This window comes from Apteryx rowi, unplaced genomic scaffold (genome assembly GCF_003343035.1).
Source record: "Apteryx rowi isolate R43461 unplaced genomic scaffold, aptRow1 scaffold_493, whole genome shotgun sequence".
In the NCBI taxonomy this organism is placed as follows: Eukaryota; Metazoa; Chordata; class Aves; order Apterygiformes; family Apterygidae; genus Apteryx; species Apteryx rowi.
In genome coordinates, this window is record NW_020450753.1 from 627880 (window position 1) to 652610 (window position 24731).

The 24731-nt window shown below is 40.3% G+C and overlaps 1 protein-coding gene across 1 annotated transcript in view; it reads left to right on the forward strand.

Annotated features, from left to right (window-relative positions):
• Nucleotides 1-24731, forward strand: part of PCP4 (Purkinje cell protein 4) — a 54383-nt gene that overhangs the window by 20347 nt on the left and 9305 nt on the right. Inside the window, exon 2 of the mRNA XM_026079154.1 lies at nt 441-492. Within this exon, the coding sequence (XP_025934939.1) occupies nt 441-492 (52 nt within the window). The remainder of the gene's footprint in view (nt 1-440; nt 493-24731) is intronic.

Consider the following 24731-nt stretch of genomic DNA (forward strand, 5'->3'; position numbering starts at 1 on the left):
GCCATGAGGCTATTCCTTGGTTAAAACAACTTTCCATTACTGCATCTTTTAATTATATTTTACTTACTGAACTGAAGTGAAAAGTTCTCTCTGCTTGTGACAAAGGCAGAAAGATGAGTGTTCTGACCAAAAAAGTAACTGAATCATGGAAATGATTCATGACAGACCTGGAGAGATGTACTACTGTAGCTCGTACCCTTGCTCTGATGGAAACTTGAATACACTTACTCCATCACTAACAGATAATAATTSTATGTGCATAGTTATACAGCTATGCCTAGGTGGTGCTAAGCATTACTATTCTGACTGGTAGTGTTTCAAAGCAATTTTTCATGAAGGTGAATGACTATCCAAGGTTGAAGAGAGGCTGTAACTGCTAGTAATTCTAAGGGGGAAAGTGTGCATCCAAGTTTGTTCTAACCACTTTTTTCTTCTCCCAGAGACAAGGAACCGGAGCTACAAATGGAAAAGACAAAACATCTGCTGAGAATGGTAAGGACAGATTATATTTCTTGCTGGGGAATATGGATCTAAGTTGTTTTCCATTATCAAAATAATCTTTAATGACAGTTGTCAGACAGCAAGAGCCTTGGCTTGATCTCTTACCTCCTGTATCTATTTGAAAAACAGGAAGGGCTTCAGTTTGTGTTCAAACCACATACTAAGAGACCTTGATTCTGAGCTCATATTAAGGTAAACAGAAGAATTCTACAGAAGTCAATGCAGGTGCAAATGAGGCTAGAACAGACACAGTTTGAAATGCATGAGAAAAAAAACATAAGACTTAAATATTTTGAGCTAGATCATGTATAGTTACTATGTGAATGGGGAAGGTGAATAAAGGTAAACTAATTACGAAGATCTTGCTCATAAACATARTCTCTGTGGCCTGATCCATCCTGCCTAATGTTAGGCCCGTAACTGAGATACCGAAGTTAGGAGTCACTTGCATAGAGTTCCTTCAAGAGTTGGTAGAGACAGGCAGGCTGATCCCTTTCTTTCCCCCACTGAATAAATAGATGGTTGTTTCAAACAGAGTACTCCTAGTGGTAAAAATGTGTAAAATGTATGTAATCTGACCTGCTGCCTTTTTTCCAGAAGAAATAAGGAACATGGCCCATGTCCCAGGATACTTGTTCCTTTTTGTTGCAAGACAAAGGCAGGAAGTGCAGTTGATGCCCTCACTCTGGTGCCATTCATTTTCTCTGATGGACAGAGTACAAATGTTTCTGGTTTGGGAGCAGCTTCCAGGGAAAGATTCTGGGTCAAACAGGCTCCAAACTTTGGCACTCCGTGTAGGTGGGGTGAATCAGGACTCACGCTCCAGTGTTCTAAAGGGCGAGTCATTGCTTTTCTTGATCTAGTCAGGGAGTATGGACTCTAACAAAGTGGCAGGCAGGAACCGATTTCTGCCCCTTGAATGGCATAAACCAATTAGAATCAGAAAACATTATTCCCCCCCAAAGAAAGAAGCCAAGTTGAACTTTCAGGGACAATCGCAATTTTGTAGTTGAGATCTCATTTTCCTCCTATAGGAGGCAAAAACATTTTACACACAAATGATCAAAATTTGATTAAAATGCCATTACCATGGGAAACAGTTTTCAAAGGAAAACATTTTGATCAACTTTAATTATAGACCCAGCTGAATATGAGGCAGCATCAGTTTGTAGACATTCATAAACAGGACAAGGATTGAACTATGCAAATATACTGTTCTAATCAAAACTTGGTCTTGTAGTCCATCTTTTCTAGTGAAAAGCAGGAAAATGCAAGTCTTTTCTCTGAAAAGTCCAGAGCCAGGTTTTTCAGAGATGAGATATTTGAACAGTTGTTCTGGATAAACATTTTGACTTTTGTGTTGGTCTGAACAGAATTTTTGGGCCCCCTGAGGCAATGCATCCTAAGACATTAAGAGATATCTTTATGCTTAGTTTTCCTATTAGAGAGGTGACGTTCCCGTCAGAGCTGTTTACATAAAGTTACAGTAAATGAAATCAGTRGATGTTAGTAATATAAAACACAAAGGGTAGAAAAAAAATATTTTGGCTTGTTAGTGTCTTAAATTATTAAGAACAAAGGTACTCTGACAGCAAAACCATTTGAATCCTCAAGTTAACAAAAAAGGAAAGCAAGCAAAATTATGCCACCCATTCTTTGGGCAGCTGAAAAGCATTTTTTTTCTCTTTACTGTTTGAGCACATTATGAACTGAGCTCATTTTACCTTGAATCTCATCACAAATAAAATTGTCCTGTCAAGTTCAGTTTAGACTTACTGATCCTGCAGCCTTTTTAGAGACATTCTGCTTTCTTTCCTCAAAGGGAATTCTGACTGAGAAAGGGCTGCATCATTCAAATATGTGATTCTGGTTAGTTGTGGCATACTTCTATCTCTATWATAAACAGAGGGATACCTTTTCACTGTAGACAAACCAATGTCAGTTATGGGTATCAGTCAGAACTTTCAACCTGAGATTGAATTCTAAATCAAAGATGCGGAAAACATAGCTCTTTCCTTATTAGCTGTGTCTAGAATTCAAGCAAAAAGTGATTTATTCCTCTGGAAAGTGGGGTGTGCTATAAATTTGCGTACACGGAGTATAGATTTTCCATAACATGTTTTTGGCAAGAAATCTACATTATGYCAATGTCTTATATTTTCCATTGTGGTTGTTACTATCAGCAAATTCTAATGTTTATGTCCCTGTCAAATTGAAGCTTTCCCCCTCCTGAAAGGGGAGGAAAAACCCAAACCAAAACCACTTCATTTTGGTATGAAAAAGGAGTGGTGCTATGAAAACAGTTTGCAGAGGGAAGCTTTGTATCTGGTCACTGCCCTTGCTCTTGGTCATAAAATCGGGAAGAGCTGCTGAAAATGAACCTTAATAACAATTGGAATAAAGATGCTCTGTTTTCAGGATTTTTGATTTGTGCAGTGGAGACACTGCTATAGATGAAGTCGTATTCGTGTATTGTTTGTAGAAAAGGAATTCTASGCCCACCTCTAAGCTGGCTAAAAAATGGAGAAAACAAAACTATGACCATGACAATCAGCCCTCTCCCTCAAGACATGTATGGCACTGCTGTCACTGTAAAGCATTCAGGGGAATTCAGTCTGAAGACTCCTCTTATGGTGGTGGTAGTAGACACTTATGAAGGCATGTTCTTTTTTGACCCTCATCAGACAGCAACATGATATCCTTAGTCTTGTTTAGCTGTTACCACTGCAGCAGGGGCCTCTTAGTCTCACTTCTACTGAAGGATTTTATTACACAAGTGTGTGAACAGTCCCARGTTCTTTTGAACTGGCATTGCCTTGTCCTAGTACTTTGCTCATTGGCTCAAGGAGATGAGCAATGGGAGAGACTGAGCTTCAGAAAAGTCTGTCCTGCACTAGGCACAATGTGCAGCTTGAGATAATGTATGTACAGCAGTGATAAGCCAGAATGTGAGAACTTGTGATGGGAGGAAAAAATCCCATACACATTCTACTGGTTATCATGTAGATGAATAGACTGTACCTACATGGGACCATTATTCATTAATGGATACCTTCCTTCAACTTTCTTCAATATTCCTCCAGACTGGTAGGTGGGAGAGTGGGGGGAGAAAACTCCCTCTATTCTTTCAGACCACTGGGCATTAGCAGACAGGATTCTCTTCCAGAATACTTCATATAATATACACCAGTGTATCTTCTTGTTTTTGTGCAGAAGCAAGCCCAGTAGTTCTTGAAGCTGTATCTGTGTTATACTGAACAATCACCCAGGTCAGTCAGTCACATTGAAGTTAACAGCAAAGTTCTCAGTAACCTCCCTGGATGCTGGTCAAGCTCCAAATGACATTTCTCTATCTTGACCTTTTAAACAAGCTGTAGCTTGTCCTTTTACAGGTTATGATCAAAACCAGATGATGATTCAAGTCTTCCTAAGGAAGAGGGACTATTGCATTAAAATGCRCTATCATGATATATCAGTTGCATGATGAAAAGGCTACTGAAGTTGATAGAAAAGCTCCTGACAGCATTAGTGGGCACAGTATATTATGGAGTAGCTTTTCCATCCAATATGTACTCTATTGCTGTCATGGAAGTCTGTGCAATTTCATTCTGTTGTCAGAGTAGGAGAAACAGATCGGTTTTCCTGGGAGAAAACTAGTTAAAGGGCTGTTAAAGAAATCACTGTAGTAGACTGTAATTAGCAGTAATGCTATCCATACAGAAGCATCTGCATGAAAGCAGCTTGTAGCTATGTAACTGTAGCTGCCAAAGACCTCAGGGGGTCTTGAAGGACTTCAGTCTACCTGCAGAACAAGTCAGTTTCCTGGGTGTCCCATTAGGGACATAATTTGTCAACTTACACTGGAAGTGGATGCCCCAAAGTGTCACTTCCTCTGTTAAGAGTCCTGTGCTCCTTGAAAAATCAGCAAGTTTTGATTTCTCACAATTCTTCACAACAGATATGGTCCCCCAGTCTGCCCAAAGAAGAAAATAAGTGAGGATAAACTGACCAAGAAAACAATCTTACGTAATTTGTGTTGTGATCCATTGAGTATCAACCATAGTAAGCTTGTTTGTGGTGGTTTAAAGTAATGCACACAGCACTGGCAATGGGGAAATACAAATCAAGTCTTGTCTCAGCCAGAAAGAAATTTGGGAAGCCTAGCAAAGACCTGACAGAGGGAGACATATTTAAATGGRAGCATTACAGGAGAAGCTGGTAAAGGCATGGTTTCGTACTGTCCTCCCAGTTGTCTCCTTCAAAATTTTAATGGCATCTCTACTATAACATAATGCTCTTCTCTATGGTAGTATTGCTGTGTTCCCTTTGGATTTTCTATCTCCACATCCCTTCCCCTTCATATGAATCTGACTTGGTCACATGGATTCAGTATGGGATAAGAAGGTATTGTTTCCCTTTTGCTCATCTGTTTTTTATTAGTCTGGCCCATCATGTTTGCAAATGCACCCTATGCAAAAGCAGGAGCCAAAGAAGTGCTACTTATTCTCCATGAGCATACCCTTCCTATTCTTACTATTTTGGCAATGTCACAAAATTTCTTTGTAGGTTAGCACTTGTCACTTCTCATTCTGTTTCATATTGTCCTGCGGTTTTCCTGAGTAATTTAAAAGCTAGTATCCTTACAACCTAGCACATCTTGCAGGGGAAATTGCATCAGAACCAATTATTTCTGTTTTCAAACTTAGAAGCATCCTTTTTCCTTTTTCCTTTCTTCTGAAAGTACATAAGGTATGTGATTATTAGTTGATGTGTTTGTGAATCATTCTCTCAGAATATCAGATCTACCAGTCAGCATTATGAATATTTGCAGAATGTATGTGTTTTCATATGACAAATTCTATAAGTTTCTGGGTCTATGTGAAATTAAAATGAATGGCTTTGCATAAACTTACATGGCATGGTGGAGTAGGCCCACCCAGTAAAAACAAAATTGTCAGTTGTACTTAAAAAGGGAAGTCATTCCTTTCAGTTTCTACTCCCTACTCTTGACTGTTTGTCCTGTAGGTATATGAGCTCTGCTTTGGGGTGGTCAGGAAAGTATAAATGAATAAATGCTCTGGATTTCTCCTCTCCATGGGGTACACCATGGGACAGCTTTACATGAGAATGTACTTTATGAACTCTATTGTTTGTTTATCCTCATCTTTTTCATCTAAAATGGAGTAGTCTGAACTTGCTTAAATCTGAATGCTTCTAGAAAACACTTACAGTAAATGTAAAAATATTGCCATGCTGTATTCATCATGTATGTTAGAACAGTGATCTCTTCAGTGAGGCTTCCTGGTAGAGGTATATACATCTTGCAGTGTAGTCAACAGTCCATTTACCAACTTTATCTGCTTAAGGAATCTGGGAAATTCTGCACTCTGTGCACACTGCACTCAGAAGAATAAAAATCTTTCTAGGTCCAGCAGACTGAATAATCGTCTTCAGTTATTTATGCAGAGTGCTTAGCTCAATAGAGCTTTAATTCCTGGCCAGTGCCCAGGATCATTATTGTAGTATGCTTTAGTACAAATATTTGTGGTAAGAACTCAAAATTAATTTTCCACTAAGATTCTCCAATGACCATGTAAAAATGTACTGTTTTGGGGAACAGCCCTACAAATAAACTTATTTGTGGAAAAAGATTTCAAAAAGAAGGGGAGCACACATGAAGTTAACTTGTATAAATATTCAAATGAACTCATGGAACATATTTTGCTGTATCTGTCTAGGTCTATAGATCATGTTCTTTAGTCACAAGGGAGGACAGTGAGCTGTAGCATCACAATGCTTTATGCATCTTGTCTTTCCCACAAAACATTGCTTGTGTGGCAAAATATGAAAGAGGCCTTGTAAGCACTTGCTGAATCAATGTTTTTTTAAAAAAAAAAAAAAAACTTCCAGACTGCTTATCTGTGGCATTTCAACCACACAGCACCATTTAGAAGTCAGGAAAGGTGACATTGCATGAAACTAATTAAACACCAAGTTTTCCTGAATATTAGGTTGAGTGTTGGGAGCGAGTGACTTTGCCCTCTTGACTCTTTTTACCATAGTGGTCTGCTAATATTTGCTTGCCCCTTGGAAGTGGTGCTTTGCAAATGATCTCCCAGTCAGTTACCCAGTCTCTCTCCCATTTCTTCTCATGCATGTCCAGAGCCACATTCTGTCCTATTTCGTACAACCCCTCTAGTACCGGTGGGGATTTAGGAAGCATGAGACAAGAATTAACTGTTGTATGTCTCTTAAAATAGGAAGTCTGTGTCTCAGCAACATTCTTAGATGTACATGCAACCGTCAAATAATGTAACACCTTCACAAAGCCTGATTACAGAAGTGTTTGAACTCTTAGCATAGTTATTTATGTTGTATTTGGTCATGTATGGATTGCTCGGGCTCGGACAAAGGTGTAAAAATCCTGGGCGAGCTCAACACCATGGTCTATAGCTCAGACTGTTTCAGGTCAGAATAGGGAGAAAAACTCAAAGCAAACAGTTCTAGACTAATCCTGTTGCAAGGCATAGTTATGTGGGGGGGTTGGGGGGAAACAGGCAGCCTTATCTGCTGAGGCTCAGACACTTTTTCGGGGACTGTCACACTTAGTTTACCCAGAACCAGACCAAACATGTTTCATGTCCTCTCCTGGACTATACCTCTTCCATTCCCTGAACTGATCAGTGTATTAAGGAATCCAGTCATCCCCTCAGGCAGCTGACGGCTTGGCTAAAGACAGGTTTAGCCTTTAATAACAAGGCACTCTGTTCACAGATTTTCCCTGGAGAGGATGCTGAAAGGAAGAGAAGGGAATTATGCATGAACTTCATTTCCTCTCCTAGGTGAATTTCCATTTCTTGAGGCTAGGGATGTGTGTAAGCTCTCTCCAGAGGAATGCTGTGTGCTTATTTATTTGAGGGAGTAATAACAATCAAGGATCAGTCACAAAAATTTTCATATCAACCACTTTTGATGTTTGTCTAGCAACAAAAGCTTTCAAAACAACAATTTCTTATGTTTGCTTGAGATCAAATAGATGCCTTCTGCACTGAAACTTCACATATCCCCCACTCATGACTGTATGCACACTGGCCATCTGGTTTCCTGGTGAGGATTGTCTGATGGAGTTTAAAATAATGAATACACTTGATTTAAACTTAAATGAATAATACTTGCAATAGAGGAGATACTGTCTTATTTTTTTGTTATCTGATATGTCTGGTTTGGTACTGTGTATTATTGCTGCATTTCATCTGGTAATGAGAGGAGCTTCCATTTTTAAATGTTTGAGTAGAAGCATCTCAACAAGCATCATATTAAAAGTTTCATCAATTAGCAGAGCCAGCAGCACTCCTAGTCTGGTCAGTGTCCTGCCTCTGGACTTCTCTGCAAGTTTTCACTCTGTGTATCATTAGTAACTACTGTTGTGATTCTACCAAATAAGTCCATCTCTTGATGTAAAGAATATAGCATTATACATATGAAGGGTGTTTGTATGTTGATGCATAGTGTTAATTATGTAGCTTTTTTTTGGCACATTATTTTGTGTCATTTCCCCTCTAAAAGAACTGTACTGGAGAAGAAAAGAATGATTTCCTGTCTGATGAAATATTACCAGGAGAGTAAATTAAATGCAGAAGTCTTGTGAGGGGGTGGCAAAACAACACAACATATAAGAGCTGTTTCAGCTTTTTAAACTCTCTTTTAAAGGACTTAAAAATGACATGATTTCAAAATGTTTCTACCATTTTTTCCTTAGAGGCCCCCTGAATCTCCAGCAAGCTGGCACCTTTGATATGGAAAAACCTCACGCTTAACACTCCTGGTACAAATATATCTCTCTAGGTACTTATATGGTGCTCACCACCATAGTAACTGAGTGTCTTCCAAGTATTTAAAAATAGAGATAACAATAACAGTTTCTGCCTTGGTCTCTTTCTTTCCAGCTTGCCACAAGAAAAACTTGATTAATTTATGGGAATTTTGTTGCACCCACAGTGCCTGCATACAGCTTGAAAGACTCGTGTGTGTGCCTGCTTACATGTGATGTTCACAAGCTGAGTGCATCCAAAAATGCAGCTGCATTTCTGAAAATGTGGAAGAGAAGTGAACATGTTTATATAGATATGTATGGTCGCTAATGCGGTCTGCTCCTTTGCACATTTGCAGCAGGTGAAGATCAGCAGAGCTGCAGCAATCCTGCAGCACTGAGATGAGAGACAGCCCAAGGAAATCATCATGAATTATGCTCACTTGTAATTTAGTTTCAGTAGTAATGCAGGATCATGGCCCTATTGTTAGGTGGCACACATACCTCAGAGAAGCTTACAGTGCTGCCAGACAAACCAGGCTCAGTGAGGACATGGAAGAGCAGTGAAATTGCCTGGAAGAATAACACTTGGCAGTAAAACTAAAGTTTAAGTCATTTAAGTCCCAGGCCCAAGCTTCTTCAGGATACCTACACGAGGGTGTTGACATGCTCCTTTCTCCTTGAGGTTTTTGGATGTTAGAGCAGACTGCCATTGCCTTGTTATACTCTGGGTTTGGCCTTTCGGACTCCTGTTTTCCTCCCTTAGCTGATTGCCACCACTTCCCTATTTGGTGAGATTTTTCCTCAGTTCCTTTGTCCTTACAATGACAGCGTGACTTGGGCCCAGCTTCCCACAGCTTTTGGGAATCTGGTGCTTAGGAGGTGCCTAATTCTTCTCACATCTCAGGGGGGTGCTTGGGCACCTGAAAGGTGCTAGGAGCCCTAATGCTTTCCAAGAAGCTGGTTTGTAAAGTTCAGGCTAGGACATTAGAAAAAAAGCCAGCTGTAAATTAGGAAAAAAATAATAAAGCTTTGGTGAGGCTGATGGTTTTTGCCTCTTAGATGACTCATATGTATGCTGGAGTTCCCATCAAGTGTTAATGAGGAAAGGCAGAACTGAAATTACGCTGTTGACAAGTCCCATATTTCTTTTGGAAATCAGTCTGTAATTATTCATGTGCTGCTTGACTGCACCATGGAGAATGAGACCTCTTTTCTGTGACTGGCACATACCTGACATGTGCTGGCTTACTTCTACAAATGTGCACTCATTTGAAACCATGCTGTCATCAGTGCTCTGAGTAGGGGAACTTGTAGTTTCACKTTGCTGCTGATAGGAACCCATATGAATCCATATGAAGGATCCCATATTAATCCCTAGGTGACCTCAGTAAAAGCAATAATGTTGCCTTTGAAATCAATCTGTCCTGCCATCATTAAGAATGGTTTGGAAGCAGTACCAGGACTAGAGCCAATGGCATATGTAAACCAGCATACTTCCAGTAAAAGTCCATGGAACTGGACTGACCTGCACCACATAAAGATCTGCCTCTCTGTGTCCCCAGACTCTAGTAGATGTTTAAAAGGCTACGAGAGGTGACTGCAGCTCAGCAGCATATTTTCAAATTCAGTGGAAGTGAAAAATGAAGGAGCAACACAATCAATGCACAATACTGGATACTACGATTTTCTGTTGCATAAACATTGCTTTTCTTTTTGACTGCCTTACTTCATGTGATAAGCTTCTGTTTTGTTCTATTCTTTTTCTTTTCCAGCAGGCTTGGTTTTGTAAATTAAATGAAAATGCTTTTCTATTTATGAGTTCCTTGCTTGTTAGTAATTCAATAAACTGTTAATCATTTTCTACTGAAGGTTTTTAAGATTTTAATTTATAGCACACAGCTGGCTTAATACACTTAGCTTGATGCTCGAAATTTAGCTTGTAATTTGGTATTATCAGGCTCCCCTGTGCAAGCAGGCACCAGAATTTAGAATAGCAGGAGTGTTACAAACATGATTACAGTTTGGTCCTTAGCTGAGCTAGTGACCAAAACAAAGAGTAGTTAAAACTTCAAAAAGAAATGAGATACTACAACATGAACCAGTGCAACACCTCACTTTCAATGCCTGGCTTTCCGAATGGATTTCAGGACCTTATGTAAAGTGCCTTGGTTCCCTGCACAGTGCAAGAGAAAAGTGTCTCAAAGGGGCACTTCAACCCACGTACATCTTGGGTTCCTATGGTGAGCAGGAGCTATTAGGATTTATAGTGGTAAACTCCATCTCTTAGGTTAGGGGTTAAATTCCTCTTACTTGGCTGTATGCATCAATATCTGAGAGACCTAAAGCTCCATTTATTGTCAATAGAGAGAAATAGGTTCTTTTGTGATATGATACTTACTGGAGTGAGCTTCACTGGAGAGCTAGGTGTTTCTGCAACCTAATCTGAGGCTATAAATAGGCTATAGGTATATAATGGCTTCTGATTTGCTCAACCCTGTCAAGACTGAGAAATTTGTGGGTAATACTAGAATAAAAGTCCTATAGCGCCTCTGTGTCTCCAGAGTTAAGTGGATGCTCAACAGGATTTTTCAGAATGTCAGTTTTGGACATGGGCATTTAATTCCACCTTGATCCTATCTCAAGGACTTCCATCCTTATTTAGATCTCGCTGATCTTGGTCACCTTGTGTCAGTCTTCTGGCCACTTTCTATATGAAAACCTGCATGTGAACACATCCAAATATTTGCTGGCTTGAGGTCTTTGTTAGCTAAAATACTGGATCTGAGGGCATTTGCTTTGTTCAAGTGCACTCAGTATTAGTTCATTTTTTCCCCAGTCTGCAATACATTAGGAATAGGAAGGACTGAGAAAAATACATATTTTCCAAGGAGGAATTTTCAAGAAAAGAAGAAACTTGAATATGACTAGATATGGAAAAGGCATTCCAAGAGTCTCAGTGGAAAATAGAGCAGGGTGCTCTGGGAGCTCCTGGGAGATATTGTGGGTAGTCCAGAGACTGGAGCTCAGCTCTCAGCATATCTTGGGTCTCACATTAACATTATTTAACGGTGGGTTGATGTATGAGTAGTCTAGCTGTATTTTGAGTATCTCATCTTTCATTCTAATTTATACCTACCCCCCCCCCCCSAGACTGTTGGTTGACTCTAGCTATGGAAAGCATTAATTATCTTAGGTGTTAGTGAAACACTGGCACTCCACAGTGACCAATTTACCAGCTCCTCTAAAAGCTGCCAATAAAGAATGGACATGTACAAATGTATTCATTAGTACAAACTAATTAAAATCCAGGCTAATTGCCAGAAAAACAATGCATTATTGTAGGATTTTGGAATTCATTACATGTCTGTACTCATTCAAAAGAAACTATCCTGGCTCCACAGTTTCTAATCTAAGTTTCAGATCTCATACTGATAGCCAGACAGAGCTAAGAATTAGCCTTTTGGATTTCTAATCACCTTTGTACTCTAAGTCATTTCTACTTTTGTAGGTATCTCTGAGAACGTTTCAGAGAAAAAGTCTCTCTTTCAGACACAAAATATAGGACAGAGCCCCTCACCTGAACATCTTTAGTTTTACTGCACGTTAATAGTGCATTAACTTCTGATGGACATTTGACTTCTGTAGTTTGAGGCTTAGGCTATCTTTGATCACTCATTTGCTTTATGTTTGTAGTTTTTAAGGGATTGTTCTGTTAATTGTACTTGCTTTACATAGGCACTGTTTTCTCCAGCTAAGCAACACTACACTCTCATATGTAAATCATTTTCACTAATAATTTTATATTTCGCTGTTCGTAAAGCAGTTTCATTTCCATTAAAATTGGCAGCACCTTGCATAATATTTTTCTGACTTCAGCAATTTAATTATTTTAAACAATTACTTCAGGCCAAAAGTTGCTGAGGTGTGAAGATGACATTAGTTCATTCCTCCCACCCCTCCATTCTTTCCTCCACACACTTCAGCGTGTGCCTCATTTTAGCCACAGTCCATAAGCTTCTTCTGCTCCATCATGCTACTCCCATAGGGAGGGAAACAAAGTGGAAAGGAAAGGGCACTCACATCTATTGCAGTTACACCAAAACTTCACCCCATTTCCATCAGGGCAATGTGTACATTGAATATGGCACCCATCACTGCCGTATCTGCATAATATCACTGCAGACTGCACTGGGTATGTCTTAGGTTAAAATAAAGGCTTTGAGACTCAACCAAATGACAGGCTCTGAAATTGATATTTACCATTAAGGCAAAGAGACATGAGCCTTAAGGCCTCGGGGCTGAGGTCCCAATAGACACTTCAGAGAATTTATGACCATGATCAGGGCAGGAAATAAGAATGAGCTACGTAGAAAATTCTGGACTGGATTCTCTGTTCTATTGCACATGTGGCACAGCTAAGCAGCAGTGTAAGAGGGGTGGGATTAATACAGCTTGAAGATAGGTTTAATATTCTGGCCTCATACTGATTTCACTGAGCAAAGACTCAGTATGATGTACAGTACCAGCTCTGATAACTTTGAGATGAGGTGTTGGTGCTGATGTATACATGTAGTATACAGAGTTCCAGTTAACTTTGTGCTCCATTTTGAGATATGTTGGAGTTGCGCAACACTACTCCATGTCCTCGTTTATACAGATGAATGTTTATATAGCCCAGATGAGAACCAGATCTCCTCCCTTTCCCTTCACCTCAGATGACCAGGGTTCAGAACACAAACAGGGAGGAAGTCTAGAGACAGCCTGAGGTAGCTGGATTCAAGGCCATTTGGCGTCCTGAAGCAGCTTGCTCTTTGCCTAGCAGCCAGCAGACTAATTACTAGCAGACAGTGGAAAGCACAGGTGTATTATGATCTCATCTAATGATTTTGTTCATAAAGCAAACAGCTGTATTTTTCACTAGCAAAAATTTCTGGGTGACCTTTACAATAAATTTATTGGTAACTAAAGCTAGCATATCTCTTGGGAGGTCTGCCTCTGGGAGGCAAAGACATATTTTGCTACCCAGAAGAAGTTGGAAAAAAGCATTCCTGGCTTCTGTTATCAAAGAAGCTAGGAAGACAGATAGAAGATGTGGTTTCAGACCCCTTTATTAATGGGTGGCAGCTGCTCTCAGTGGACCGCATGGACCCAGGCTTTGCCAATGAGTCATGAGCATCATTCTATCAATCAGCACCAGTTTGTCTTATCTCAGACAAACTTAAGCCCTTGGCTTAAGTTCCTTTCTCTGTTGAATTCAGGTGAAAGAAATAGCTCTGTCAGATTCCAGTGCAAAGAAATCTGGAGATTAAGGATCTATTAAAAGTACTGTATACGCTCAGCCCACAGGCAGACAAGCCTCTTTGTCATATGCACAGTGGGACTAGACTGGTCATGATTTAGAGCTGTTCTGATGGATCTAGTCTACAYTGACTATGGGACTTCTTTCAAACTGCGGCTCATACCCTATGCTAGAGAAAAGCAACACAATCATTCTTTATGTATTTATGGTTTTTGAACAATACACCACATATATAAAAAGCAAGAGACTGTGTCATAAAATGGAGTCCTTTGGGGTCTCTCAGCTAAGAGCCATCACCATTATGGAAGAACCTCAAAAAGAAACTCTAATTTTTGGCTGTTCTCTCTGTTCCTCCCATGCCACAGGCAGACCTTCTGAGCAATGCAATCTGGAGGCTATTCTCAGATGCAGCAGAATTAGTGTAGATTTTGGTCTTTATTCATCACTTTAAGAAGATTATTGCTGCTAACATTAGCACTTTCTCTGTTACATAGTGGACTGGTTGTGGTCCAGAGTGATTTGGAAAAAGAACATTTATTTTCTTCCTTTTATTTGTTCTTTTTCTTTTTGCAGTARAAGATGCTGTACATAAAAATTGGTGAAGACAGCCACATCAAGGGATGATACCATGTTACTAGTGCTTCTTTGTAGTTTCTCCCCTATTTCTCTGTTTGTGTGAGCTTGTAACTCCCACTCCACTTGGTTCTAAGCTTCAGGTTTTAATAAACCTAAATGTAAACTCATCCACAACTGCCTTGATTTTTGGAGTTGGCACTATGCAAGATCACTAAGAAGTGATTGTTTTCCTCTCCAAAGTATAAGTAGATCCAAATTTACTTAAAACTTGGCATGGAAAGGTTTTATAACTACAATAAATCTGACCTTGGTTTCAGGCTTCACAAAACTCTTAGAAGATCACAATAACTGTCTAAGCTTGTAAGTAGTGTTCTCCAGGATTATATAGTACTATAAAGCATATTTAGGGGGAATTCTTTTAATTGAACTTACAGAGTGGAAACTAGCATCTAATTTAGCCTGAGCTGAGATACAGAGCAGCTGCTTCTATTCAGCTGTGTATTTGTGAGTTTTCTGGCCAAGCAGCAAGAGGTTGAGAGCACAGCTTCCATTTTTGTTCATCACAACTTAACATTTCAGTATAACTGCTGAGTTAGTGAGTGATTCAGTCTAGAGTTGCCAGCATCCTCTTCCAGTGTCAGGGATACCTTTTGTTGTTTTAAGTGATGCTGCCTGAATGTGATAAAACAGTTGATAAACTTGACCAAGCATGCCAGAAAAAAAACAACAAACCAAAACAAAAAAACAGCATAGAATTTCAGTTCAGGCAGTCCAAGAAAGCATCTGTTGTTTTTTTATTTTTTATTTTTTTACAGTGGCTTGCTTCAGGAGAAAGTCAGTTGTATTTGGTGAAAAAAATGTAATTGTTCTGGTTATTGCCAGTTGGAAGAGGTTGCATATGTTGAGGTAGGCAACAGGAAACAGAGAATCAGATCCTCAATTGGTGCAAATTGCCATAGCTCTGCTGGCTTTGGTGGTGTCTGCTGATTTACACAAGGACTTAGAGGTTTTCCCTGTACTGAAGGATTTACCAGTCATTATCTTGGATAAGTAGATAGTTTTCCACCAGTGAGACCCCTTATTCTCAGAAGCAATGAGTGAATGCGCCCATGGGAATGGGATGAAGCATGCAATGAAGTGGGATGCCCTGGGATGATTCCAAGTTACTGGTCCTTTCTGCTAGGCAGGCCAGACTGCTATGATAGATCAGTTATTCCTTTCTTTCTTCCCTTGTCCATAAAAGCTGAAGTTTTCCTTTTGTCTTTTCAACAGGCAGTTTCTTTTCTGGCTTGCTTTCTTACTGTCTCCCTCATGCTGTGTTTCTGTCTTGTTCCTCATTCCTTCTCCTCCTCCACAGAATTTCATGTCTCCTCAGCTCAGTTAGGTCAAGTGCCTCTTCTCCCTCAAACCGTCTAATTTTCCCAAGCTAAGTTCCTGTCTGTGTCTTTATAAAGAATATACATTCACTAAAAGAGAGTTACTGACTAATGCTCTAATTTGGAGTCATGGTTGACCCTCACCTCAAGTCTCTCATTTCTCTGCAGTCTCACAAAACATTTATTGTTTCCCAGACAGCAGCATTACCCTAAATTTAGAAAAGGCCCAGGTAAGGGAGCAACAAAGAAATATCTGGAAGAAGAGTGCCTCGTTTAAGAAAGAGACAAAGCAGTCTTTACAATAGCAGGATTGGAAACAGGAAGGCTTTCAAGTTCTTTCTGTTCTTCCTTGTCAGCTTGGGAAGGAAGGAGGGAGTAAACATTGGGTTTCTGGAGGAAAAGAGAAGAAAAAAATATTATTTTTTTTCTGTTTACATTCAGGTCTAATATTTGAGCAGTGAGGAGAAAGGGATAGGTTTTAGTTAGTGCAACTGGGGCTAGTTCTGGCATGTGCTGTATACTGCACATTCTGTGTATGCCAATGCTTCAGGTGTCAGGTAGTGATTTATGTCCTGACTTAAATCCTGTATTAGGCTAGTTTGTGTACACTGGCCTGTATTACACTAGCCCAGCTTGTGTTTTTCTGTGCAGAGGAAAGGCATGAAATTTCTAGTCTTTCTTCTAGGTGCTGACCTTGTAAGCTCATGGGGCTTGTAATCCTCAGAAATAGGGGAAGGAAAAATGAGTCTATACAGATTAGAAAAACATACGCTGGAGTAATGACCTGAGGTTGGTCAACCATGTGTGTCAGCTAAGATGCTGTTTCTGATCAGCTTTATTGACAATCTGCCATATCTATAAATCCAAGCAGAACTTAAAAAGTATCTGTCAAAGCTTAAATTCACACAGGAGCAAGTGTTTTCTAGAAAAGTTTTAAATGAGCAGCAGAGGTAAGCACTAGAGAAATTCTCAAACACAGAATGTATAGGGGAGACCTTGATTAATTTTTGTCTTCTGTATCATCATTTTAAGTGACTAAAACCATTTCATGTTTTTTTCTGAGGTTAAAACTTTGAGAAATCATTTACAACTCTCAAAACCCCAGCACAAGAACACTCACGTTCCCTTTTTGACTCCTTTTAAGGATTTTCCAGCTGTCCAGAAGTTTTATCTTTATTTCATTTAGTTTATGTTTTTCTATTCATATTATACACATGTATTTTGTTTGTTATGGTCTGGACTGGTGGCAAGGCCGATTAACAGAGCTGCTGAACTCTGCTGGTTAAAAGCTCCCTTTTCAGTTTTGTAAAGCCTTGCCAAAATCCAATTGCTTAGACTGAAATTTGTCATATTGACTGCCTGCCTGAAGCAGAATTATTTTAGAGGGTTCAGCAAAGTCATTCCAGCTGTTTTCAAAAATGAGGCTTGAATAAAAGGGTAGAATGTCTAGCAATTAAAAACAATTTCTGGTGGCCTTTTTGGGGGGCTCTTCTGAGCCCTTGTCTTTTTGAACAGAAATTTAAGATATACCATCCAGTATGTGACTTTTCTATCTTCAAACTTGGCCAAGTTATAAACATTTAGATAGACAAGACTCATGTTTGCACRTATTCAGTGGCGTCTTGGTTCAGCAGTTAACAAAATTATGAAGACTCAACATCATGGAGCCAAATGCTAAACACCAAGACAACTAAACTAACACTGTCCTCTCAGGGCTTGAGAAAATTACAGGGTTTTTTTAATTGCTGCTGCAAGGTTCTATAGGCTACACCTTGGCTGAGGACTGGAACTGAGAGAGCAGAGGTTGTCCCTTCTGTGTGCCCAGTTGGTTAGGAGGAAATGTAGCTCCTTGCTTGAATCAAGAGGCAACAAAAGCTAGACCAAGGGAAGTCAAACGATGTAATGACAGAGGGGGTTAGTAAGGCTCATCAGAAAATTAGAGCTCCAAAATAGTAGGGAGAGACTGGGATTTCTTGTGAATGGAAACTGGGACTGGGAGTGAGGAACATGAATTGGGATAAGAGAACCAGAGGAGGCTGGGAGCCATCTAGTGTGGGAAGGGGCTGAGGTCAACTTCTGAGATTAGGGCCAACCTGGTAGAGGTGGGGGGACTGGGAATAGCTGGACAAAGAAACAGCATGTTGAAGTCTGCTAGGAACCATGATGAAGATACAGACTAGGGAAAAGATGGAACTAGGCCTGAGTTTATATAGAGGAGGTGAAAGAGAAATGGCCAGCAGATCTGAAGATACCTATGAGCAATGAAACCCATAGCCCCATATCTTTCATGCTTCATTGTTCCTTTTCTGTCRGCCATATGAAACCCACTGGCAAAATATGCAACTCATCCCATTTTGTACCAACTCAAGTAGAGAACAACAGCCTACTACTGCTATCAGCTAAATTGTTAAAACGAGAGGTCTGCGTGGTGGATCTAACAGTTCCAAGCAGTCGTGCTGAGGAACCATGTGGGTGTCCATATGTTGTAGAGGAATTTTTTTTTTTTCTTTAAATCTAGGAAATAAAACATGCTCCTAACAATATGAAGGTTGCAGAGTCAGGAATTTGAAACGGAATTTTCTGGAATTAAAGTTGTTCTGCAAAATTAACTGAATTAATTGCATGATGTTATCACTGTAATTTGTCATTTACTAATTTTTGCATGCTTGACTTTGCAACCTTAGTATTCTTTTAATGTAACTTTATGTGTGTAATAAACATACAGCTTAAGCAGGAGGAAAACCTTTATTCCCTGGCCTCAGTTAGATTTTCATGTTAATTAGACTAGCTGGCATTGGGTTTAATAACTCTCTAATTGCAATTGCAGCACTTTGCTAAATCAATGCCCACCCTTCCTGATAAAATCGTTTTTAAATAGTGGTTGTTAAAAGGCATCAGGTGAAAACTTAGTGAGGTGAAAACAAAGACAGAATAGAAACCCTCCTTTTCTTCTAGACAGCCTAACATTATAACAAAGGTACAGCTTGGGGCTTTTTTTGTCTTTTTTTTATTTTTTTTTACTTTACAACATTTTACATTGAAAAGCAGACCACTCGATTACCTTCTGAATAGCAGGGTGACCTAGTGATATGAAACATTGACCATATATTTATAAGAAAGAGTTTCCTTTGAACCATTCTGCAGTTTACTGTGCTAGCACTTCCCAGTTCATTGTCTGGAAGTTTTTTTTTTTTTTTTTTTTTAATTTAGGAATGGGATAGGAGATCAACCTCCCACCCACACTCTAAATACACAATATTTTCTTTTATTAAGAAAGAAAATGCACAAGTAAGTGAACATGTGCAATCACCACCTTCCAAAAGCCCTACACAGCTTGATGCCTTCTGTCACTGTCTTACTGTCACTGCAAGTCTTTTCAGTACAAGGCAGAGAGATCTGCAGGGGGGACAACACCAGTCACAGACATACAGGGGAGTGCTTCGCATACAGATCGCTGTTGCTGTCTCACTCTCCTCTTCCTCCATTTTAAGTCCATGTATATCTATGATAAGAGTGAATGGGGCTGCACTAAGGGCACTCTTGTAGGAGGGTCATACCTGAACCCTGTAGGCTGGGGCTGCCAGGCAGAAGGAGGTGCTGCTGGTCTGGGGTGGGAGGGGGAAAAGGGAGGTTGGTCCCATCCAGTGAAGAAAGAGGCAGGGGATGCTCCAGATGACAGAAGTCTCTTGTTACAGTTCTGGGGGCTGAAAAGCAGCTTAGGTTGTGGAGCAGTGTGGTTCATCATAGCCACCTTGGCTTTCACTGGCAGCTCAGARACACATTGTGCTTCAAGCATATACAACCTTTCTTTGTGTCCTCAGCGTACTGTGTGGGTTTGCAAAGTGCACCATCTGTCAGGATAACAAGACCATTTCCCGCTCCCTGCTCCACAGCTTCCTGATAAATATAAAGGTCTGGGAATATGGGCCCACCTTCTCCCTTCCCTGGGACTTAATGGAACAGCCATACTTGCTTTTGCCAACATAAAAAAAAAGGAAAGTAGGTATGATTAATCAATACATGGGCTATAAAAAGGTGGATTTTCCTTCTTGCTTCAAACCTGACAATAAGCCCACTGCAGCCCAGCCTTAATGATCTACGCTTTAGTCAGATGTTTGTCAGAACATATAACTGGATTCCTATGGGAGAACAACCCCTCCATCCTTTATCTGAAGTAACATCAAGTTCAAAAGAAGATGTTGCTGAGTCAGTGCCCAGGACCTGGAAGATTTGGAATTTTATTTTTTATGAGATGGGGAAAGGAAAAAAAGAGTAGAAGCAGGTTTTGAAGAACTGTCTAGTGCCTTTGGTGCCTCACCTTGCTCATTAATCTTTGCTACTTTAAAAAGGCTTGGAAAATTACATTACCCTATACAATCAGTCCTCACTCAATAAATACAGACACTGAAGTCAGGAACAAGAAATCCCACGGAGCTTTGGTATTGACTTGTTAGAATTCCAGGCTTCTGCCTCACAATACGGTAACTCTCTGTAAGTAATGAACAAGCTGCAGAGAAGGACACCTTGTCCTTCTGGATTCATCCCCCACTCTTTCAGAGAATCTATTCATTGCCATTTTTCACTCCCTCTTACAAACACTAAATTGTCCTATGTGCCAATAAGGTCTTCTCTATTACTCTGCAAGAGGAAATTTGTGGAAGAGCAGAGCTATGCTCATATTTTGTCACACAGCCACTAGTCGTATTATTAGCTTTAGCATGAGTTTCTACAGTTGGAAGAAAAAAAACAACAAAAAGAAGTTAACAGTGAATGATTTGTGTACTTCTTCCATTAAGGAATGATGAAGCAGTAATTTACCTGCTTTGGCATTTAAAAAACCTATTTGTATCCTTCTCCTGTAAAACCTGTGTTCCGGATTGAGTGCACATCAATTAAGATTTCTGTGCAGAAGCCATGCCTTCTCCTCACCCTCAGGTGCTGCACAGGAGCCTGGAAGGAAAGAGAGGGGATTTGTGTAGGGGGAGCCGTACTGGGAGGTGGTCACTATGGCTTTGTGTGTGCTCCATGCAGGGATATATTCTTTTAGTCGGGGCCTTCCTTTGATTCCTTGGCTCAGATCAGCAGTGAGAAGCACTGCGATTGATAACTTTAAAAAAAGCATCACTACATGCCCTTCTTCTCCAGCACATCCAGCTCATCTGACTCTCCACCTGGAGCATGCATTTTATTTCTTCTTTATGTAGTCCTGCAGTCAAGTGATAGCTGCCTTTGACACATGCAAGGTGCAGCAAAGTTCCTTTTGGCCATCTCCACTCTTCAGCAGAATGGCAGCAGCCATCACTTGGCTCATTATTAGCTAAATAGCAGAGCAAAGATTTGGTGTTTGCAGTAGCTTGCAAATTCAACTACAGTTCTCACAGCAACTGTCATTTGGCTGCTTGTTCATATGAAGTATTTGATATTGCTTGTTGTGGTGTTAACTGTAATCCCTTATTAGGGAAATATAAGAAGTCTTGCTGATGTACACTGAAAAAAAATAAAAATGGCTTTTGTGCATGAAATAGTCTCTCCATAACACCCAGACACACATACACGAGCAAAAATTAACTATGCTTGAAATAAATTGAAAGGAGAGTAAGAGGTGCTGATACAAGCTTTTTTTGTCTGTTCACTATATGTGTCTATAAAAAGAGAAATATATGCAGACTGTTCAGTCAGCTCCTGAGGGAACATGAAAGGAACCAGATCAGCCACACAACTGGCAGCTCCAGTGGCAATCTCAGCAGAGGGAACAAATGCTCATTTTGACCCTCTACTGAAGGTGAGTTGTTCTCTCCACACTAGCAATGGGATGGAAGCTCACAGATGGAGTAGTGTGAGACGTGCACTAGCTCTGTTTATTTTATTCTTTTCCTTCCTGAAGCAAATAAGGTTTCTTAGCTGCTACAGTTTTCAGTATAGTACCTTTCATAAGGACTACATCATTTATTTGATGAGAAGGATTTTTGGATGTAATAGCAGATAAATTTGTCCATATGGAATTCCACAATGTGTAGTTCAAACACCACTCAGACTCCGGGAATGTGATTCATTTGATTAAGTATCAGTATATAAATCTGAGCGAGTTACCTTGAGCTCCCTTCGTAGCTAATGGAGAACTAGCAAATATAGCAAGGGGATTCAAGGGTGAGATTCATGTTACCCTACAACAGATGCCTAAAGTAGATCAGATGAATTGCGCCCTCAGAGTACCTGTTTTTCTCCATTGGGTGGTAGATTTCTTTCTAAAGTGAGCTGCTGATTAGCTCAGATGTAAACACTTGCAAGTTTGGTGAAATGAATTTTTCTCAGGAATTGGACAGAGCTTTTTATCTAGAATTGAATTTTTACATGTTTGACCTGATGAGCTTCTGCACAACACAGAACAAGGCTTTCCAAATGGCTCTTGGCATACACTGACAACACCTTCCAGTTGTATAAATCCTTCTTGTCCTCTTTCAGATCCATATTGCTACAGGATCTCTATCCGTCTCCCCCTAACTTCTGTATCAGTGCTGTCATGCATTCTCCCAAGGTGCCCCTCTCTGCCTAAGCAAACCAGCCTGCAGGGGAAATAAACATATAATGTGACTTTCTGTGTTTGGTGGAGACAAGACAAACTCAAAATAAACTAATGATTCTGTTCACATAACAGCCCAAGCAAAAGAAAACAGTGGAAATTTCCTAGAACTCTCCTGCAACAGAATTTCTTTACTGTAGGGTGGAAAGCTACAGTTGGGATAGCAGCTTTCAGGAGTCAGAGAAATTAAAATTCTGTACCTTTGTGAGAGAATTTCACTATACAGTACATTCAGAAAGACTACTTCTCGTGAGGTCGCACCGACCCAGCACTTCATCTGGATGCTGGAGCAGAAGTTACAAAGCCATGTGACACAGGAACATGAAAGATTTACTGGCAGGTAGCAGTGGTGGTTAGCACAGATAAATCAATGTCTATCAGAGAACACCAGTCTTTACTCAGACTGTGGTCAAATTAACTTGGAGCTGCTCCAGGAGACTAGGGCTTACATCCATCGCACTTGTGCCAATCTAATAGTACCTCTAGGGCTCTACTGATGGGATGTGTTTGGTTTTAAGAGGGGGAGGGGGTGAAAAGCTTTGTTTGGCAAATACACTCTCGAAAGTATCTCTTAGAGCAAGATTATTCAGCTCTCAGCCTGTGGGCTGGATCAGGTACCCAGTGACAATTTTGTTGTGTCCCCAAAGGACTCCAAATGCCTCCTTGAGCATCTTTAACCTTGCAAGCTCCACTTGTATCCCTAAAACTTTGAGAATGGCCCAGCTGCCTCCACAGGAATCCCCAAGCTGGCATATAGTGCAAGATGTTAAGAAACACTGSACATACCTGTCTTAAAGCAGTGGCTTTTTCATGGTAGAGTAGTGCCAAAGTAATTATTCTATTATCAACACACAACAGTGCCTATGTTCATCCAACAAAACTTGCAGTGTTGGAATATAATTTAAGATGGTTCTTTTGCATTTAATCTATGCAGTAAAATAAGTGCTTTTTACAGATAATCTTATTTAGAAGGCATTTCTTGTTCTCGTGTGATAAGACATAGAAGGTATGGAAGTACTGGAATGACTCCTTCATATAAGTGTATAGTGTTAAATAGCAGAGCTCAGAGTTCCTGTACCTAATACTGTCCACTTATGAGTATGTGGTTCAACACTTTATAATTAAAACGTAATGATGGATTTTACAAGAGGACAATATCTTCTCACGGTGACTTCCCAGGCTCTCTTATAACAGTTTTTATAAAAGTTACTGTGGACACTTAAAATAGCTCTCATTAGTTGCTAACAGAGTTCTGCTGGTATACAATGATCCCTAGAAACTGCCCTCATTTTTCACTTTGAAGATGAGCAGTGCAAAATTTCATTCTTCCTTTTTCTTCATTTTGTGTGTGTGAACAGAAACACCTTCTGATTCCTTACCACAGTTCTTTTGATTGACTGCCCTCCTTTTTTGGATTGACAGGTTTTCCACTGTAACCTGTGCCATGTTCTCCAGCTCATCTTACTTTGGCAGTACATGTATTTGAGCCCCCTTTTCTGCTGCTTCTGTGTGGCATGTTGTGATCACTGCCATTCTTGGAGCTTATTCCCTTTGCTACCTTTGTAAATTGCAAAGAGACAGAGGGGGAAAAAAAAGCATTCCTGGAAAGTGAGGCTGTTACACAATGCAAGGGAGGCAGTATCACATTTGAGGATGAACACCCCTCTTCTGCCTCTTCCTTGCAAGGACTCTCAGATGCTATTGGTCATCACACAATTAATAGCATACACCAACTCATTTTGAACCAATTTCCCACTGGTCTAGCGCTACACAGTATCTTGACGTGCTGGAGGCTACCTCTGCATTAGAAAATAAAATGGGCTAGAGACTGTTTTCTGACTTTGATGCAGGGTGGCACAGCATGGCTTGACTCAATAGGGCTAAACTCTCTTTCCCTCAAAAACGCAGGGTGCTTTCATCCATCTTGCCCGCAAGGAAGAGCCCCTGGCCACGCAATCCCACCGCAATAGAGAGTGAGCCTGGGAGAGGGCTAGCTGGCACAGTGCAGAGGTGCTGGGGACAGTGCCTGAGCTGTGCTGAGGCCCTGGGTAGTTTGCTGGCCTAGCCGTAGTCTGGGAGGCAGCCTCGAGGAGGCTCTGCCCTCATCGTTTAAAACATTTAATTCTGAAGACACTTTTGCAAAGGTCGTAGTGGGGGGGGAAGGTGAAGGGGGGAGAATATGTTTTTCTGCATTTGTAAGCGTGTACCATATTAGGGTTCCTATCTATGCCATGGAGCGCCTGAATGCTACCATAATAGGAAAGAAGCTGATCATATATTAATCAAGCAGTTGACTAGTGAGGCAAGAGGGTGGTTTGCTTCATGCATTGCTGAAATGCAGCTCTTTCCATGGTAAAACAGTGAAGCTCTTTAAAGGCACAGTGTTTTCTGAGGAGATGAGAACTGGAAACTGCACAGGAAATTAAAAACACACCATAACCATTCTCATTTGAAACTTGACTGGGACATTAAGATACACGCTCATACAGTTGCAGAGACTGTCTGAACGTTGGACTGCACTTGTGAGGAGGATCGTGGCACTCTGTCCCTGAAGATGGGGCTTGGCTAAGTGTGTTATCCCCAGTG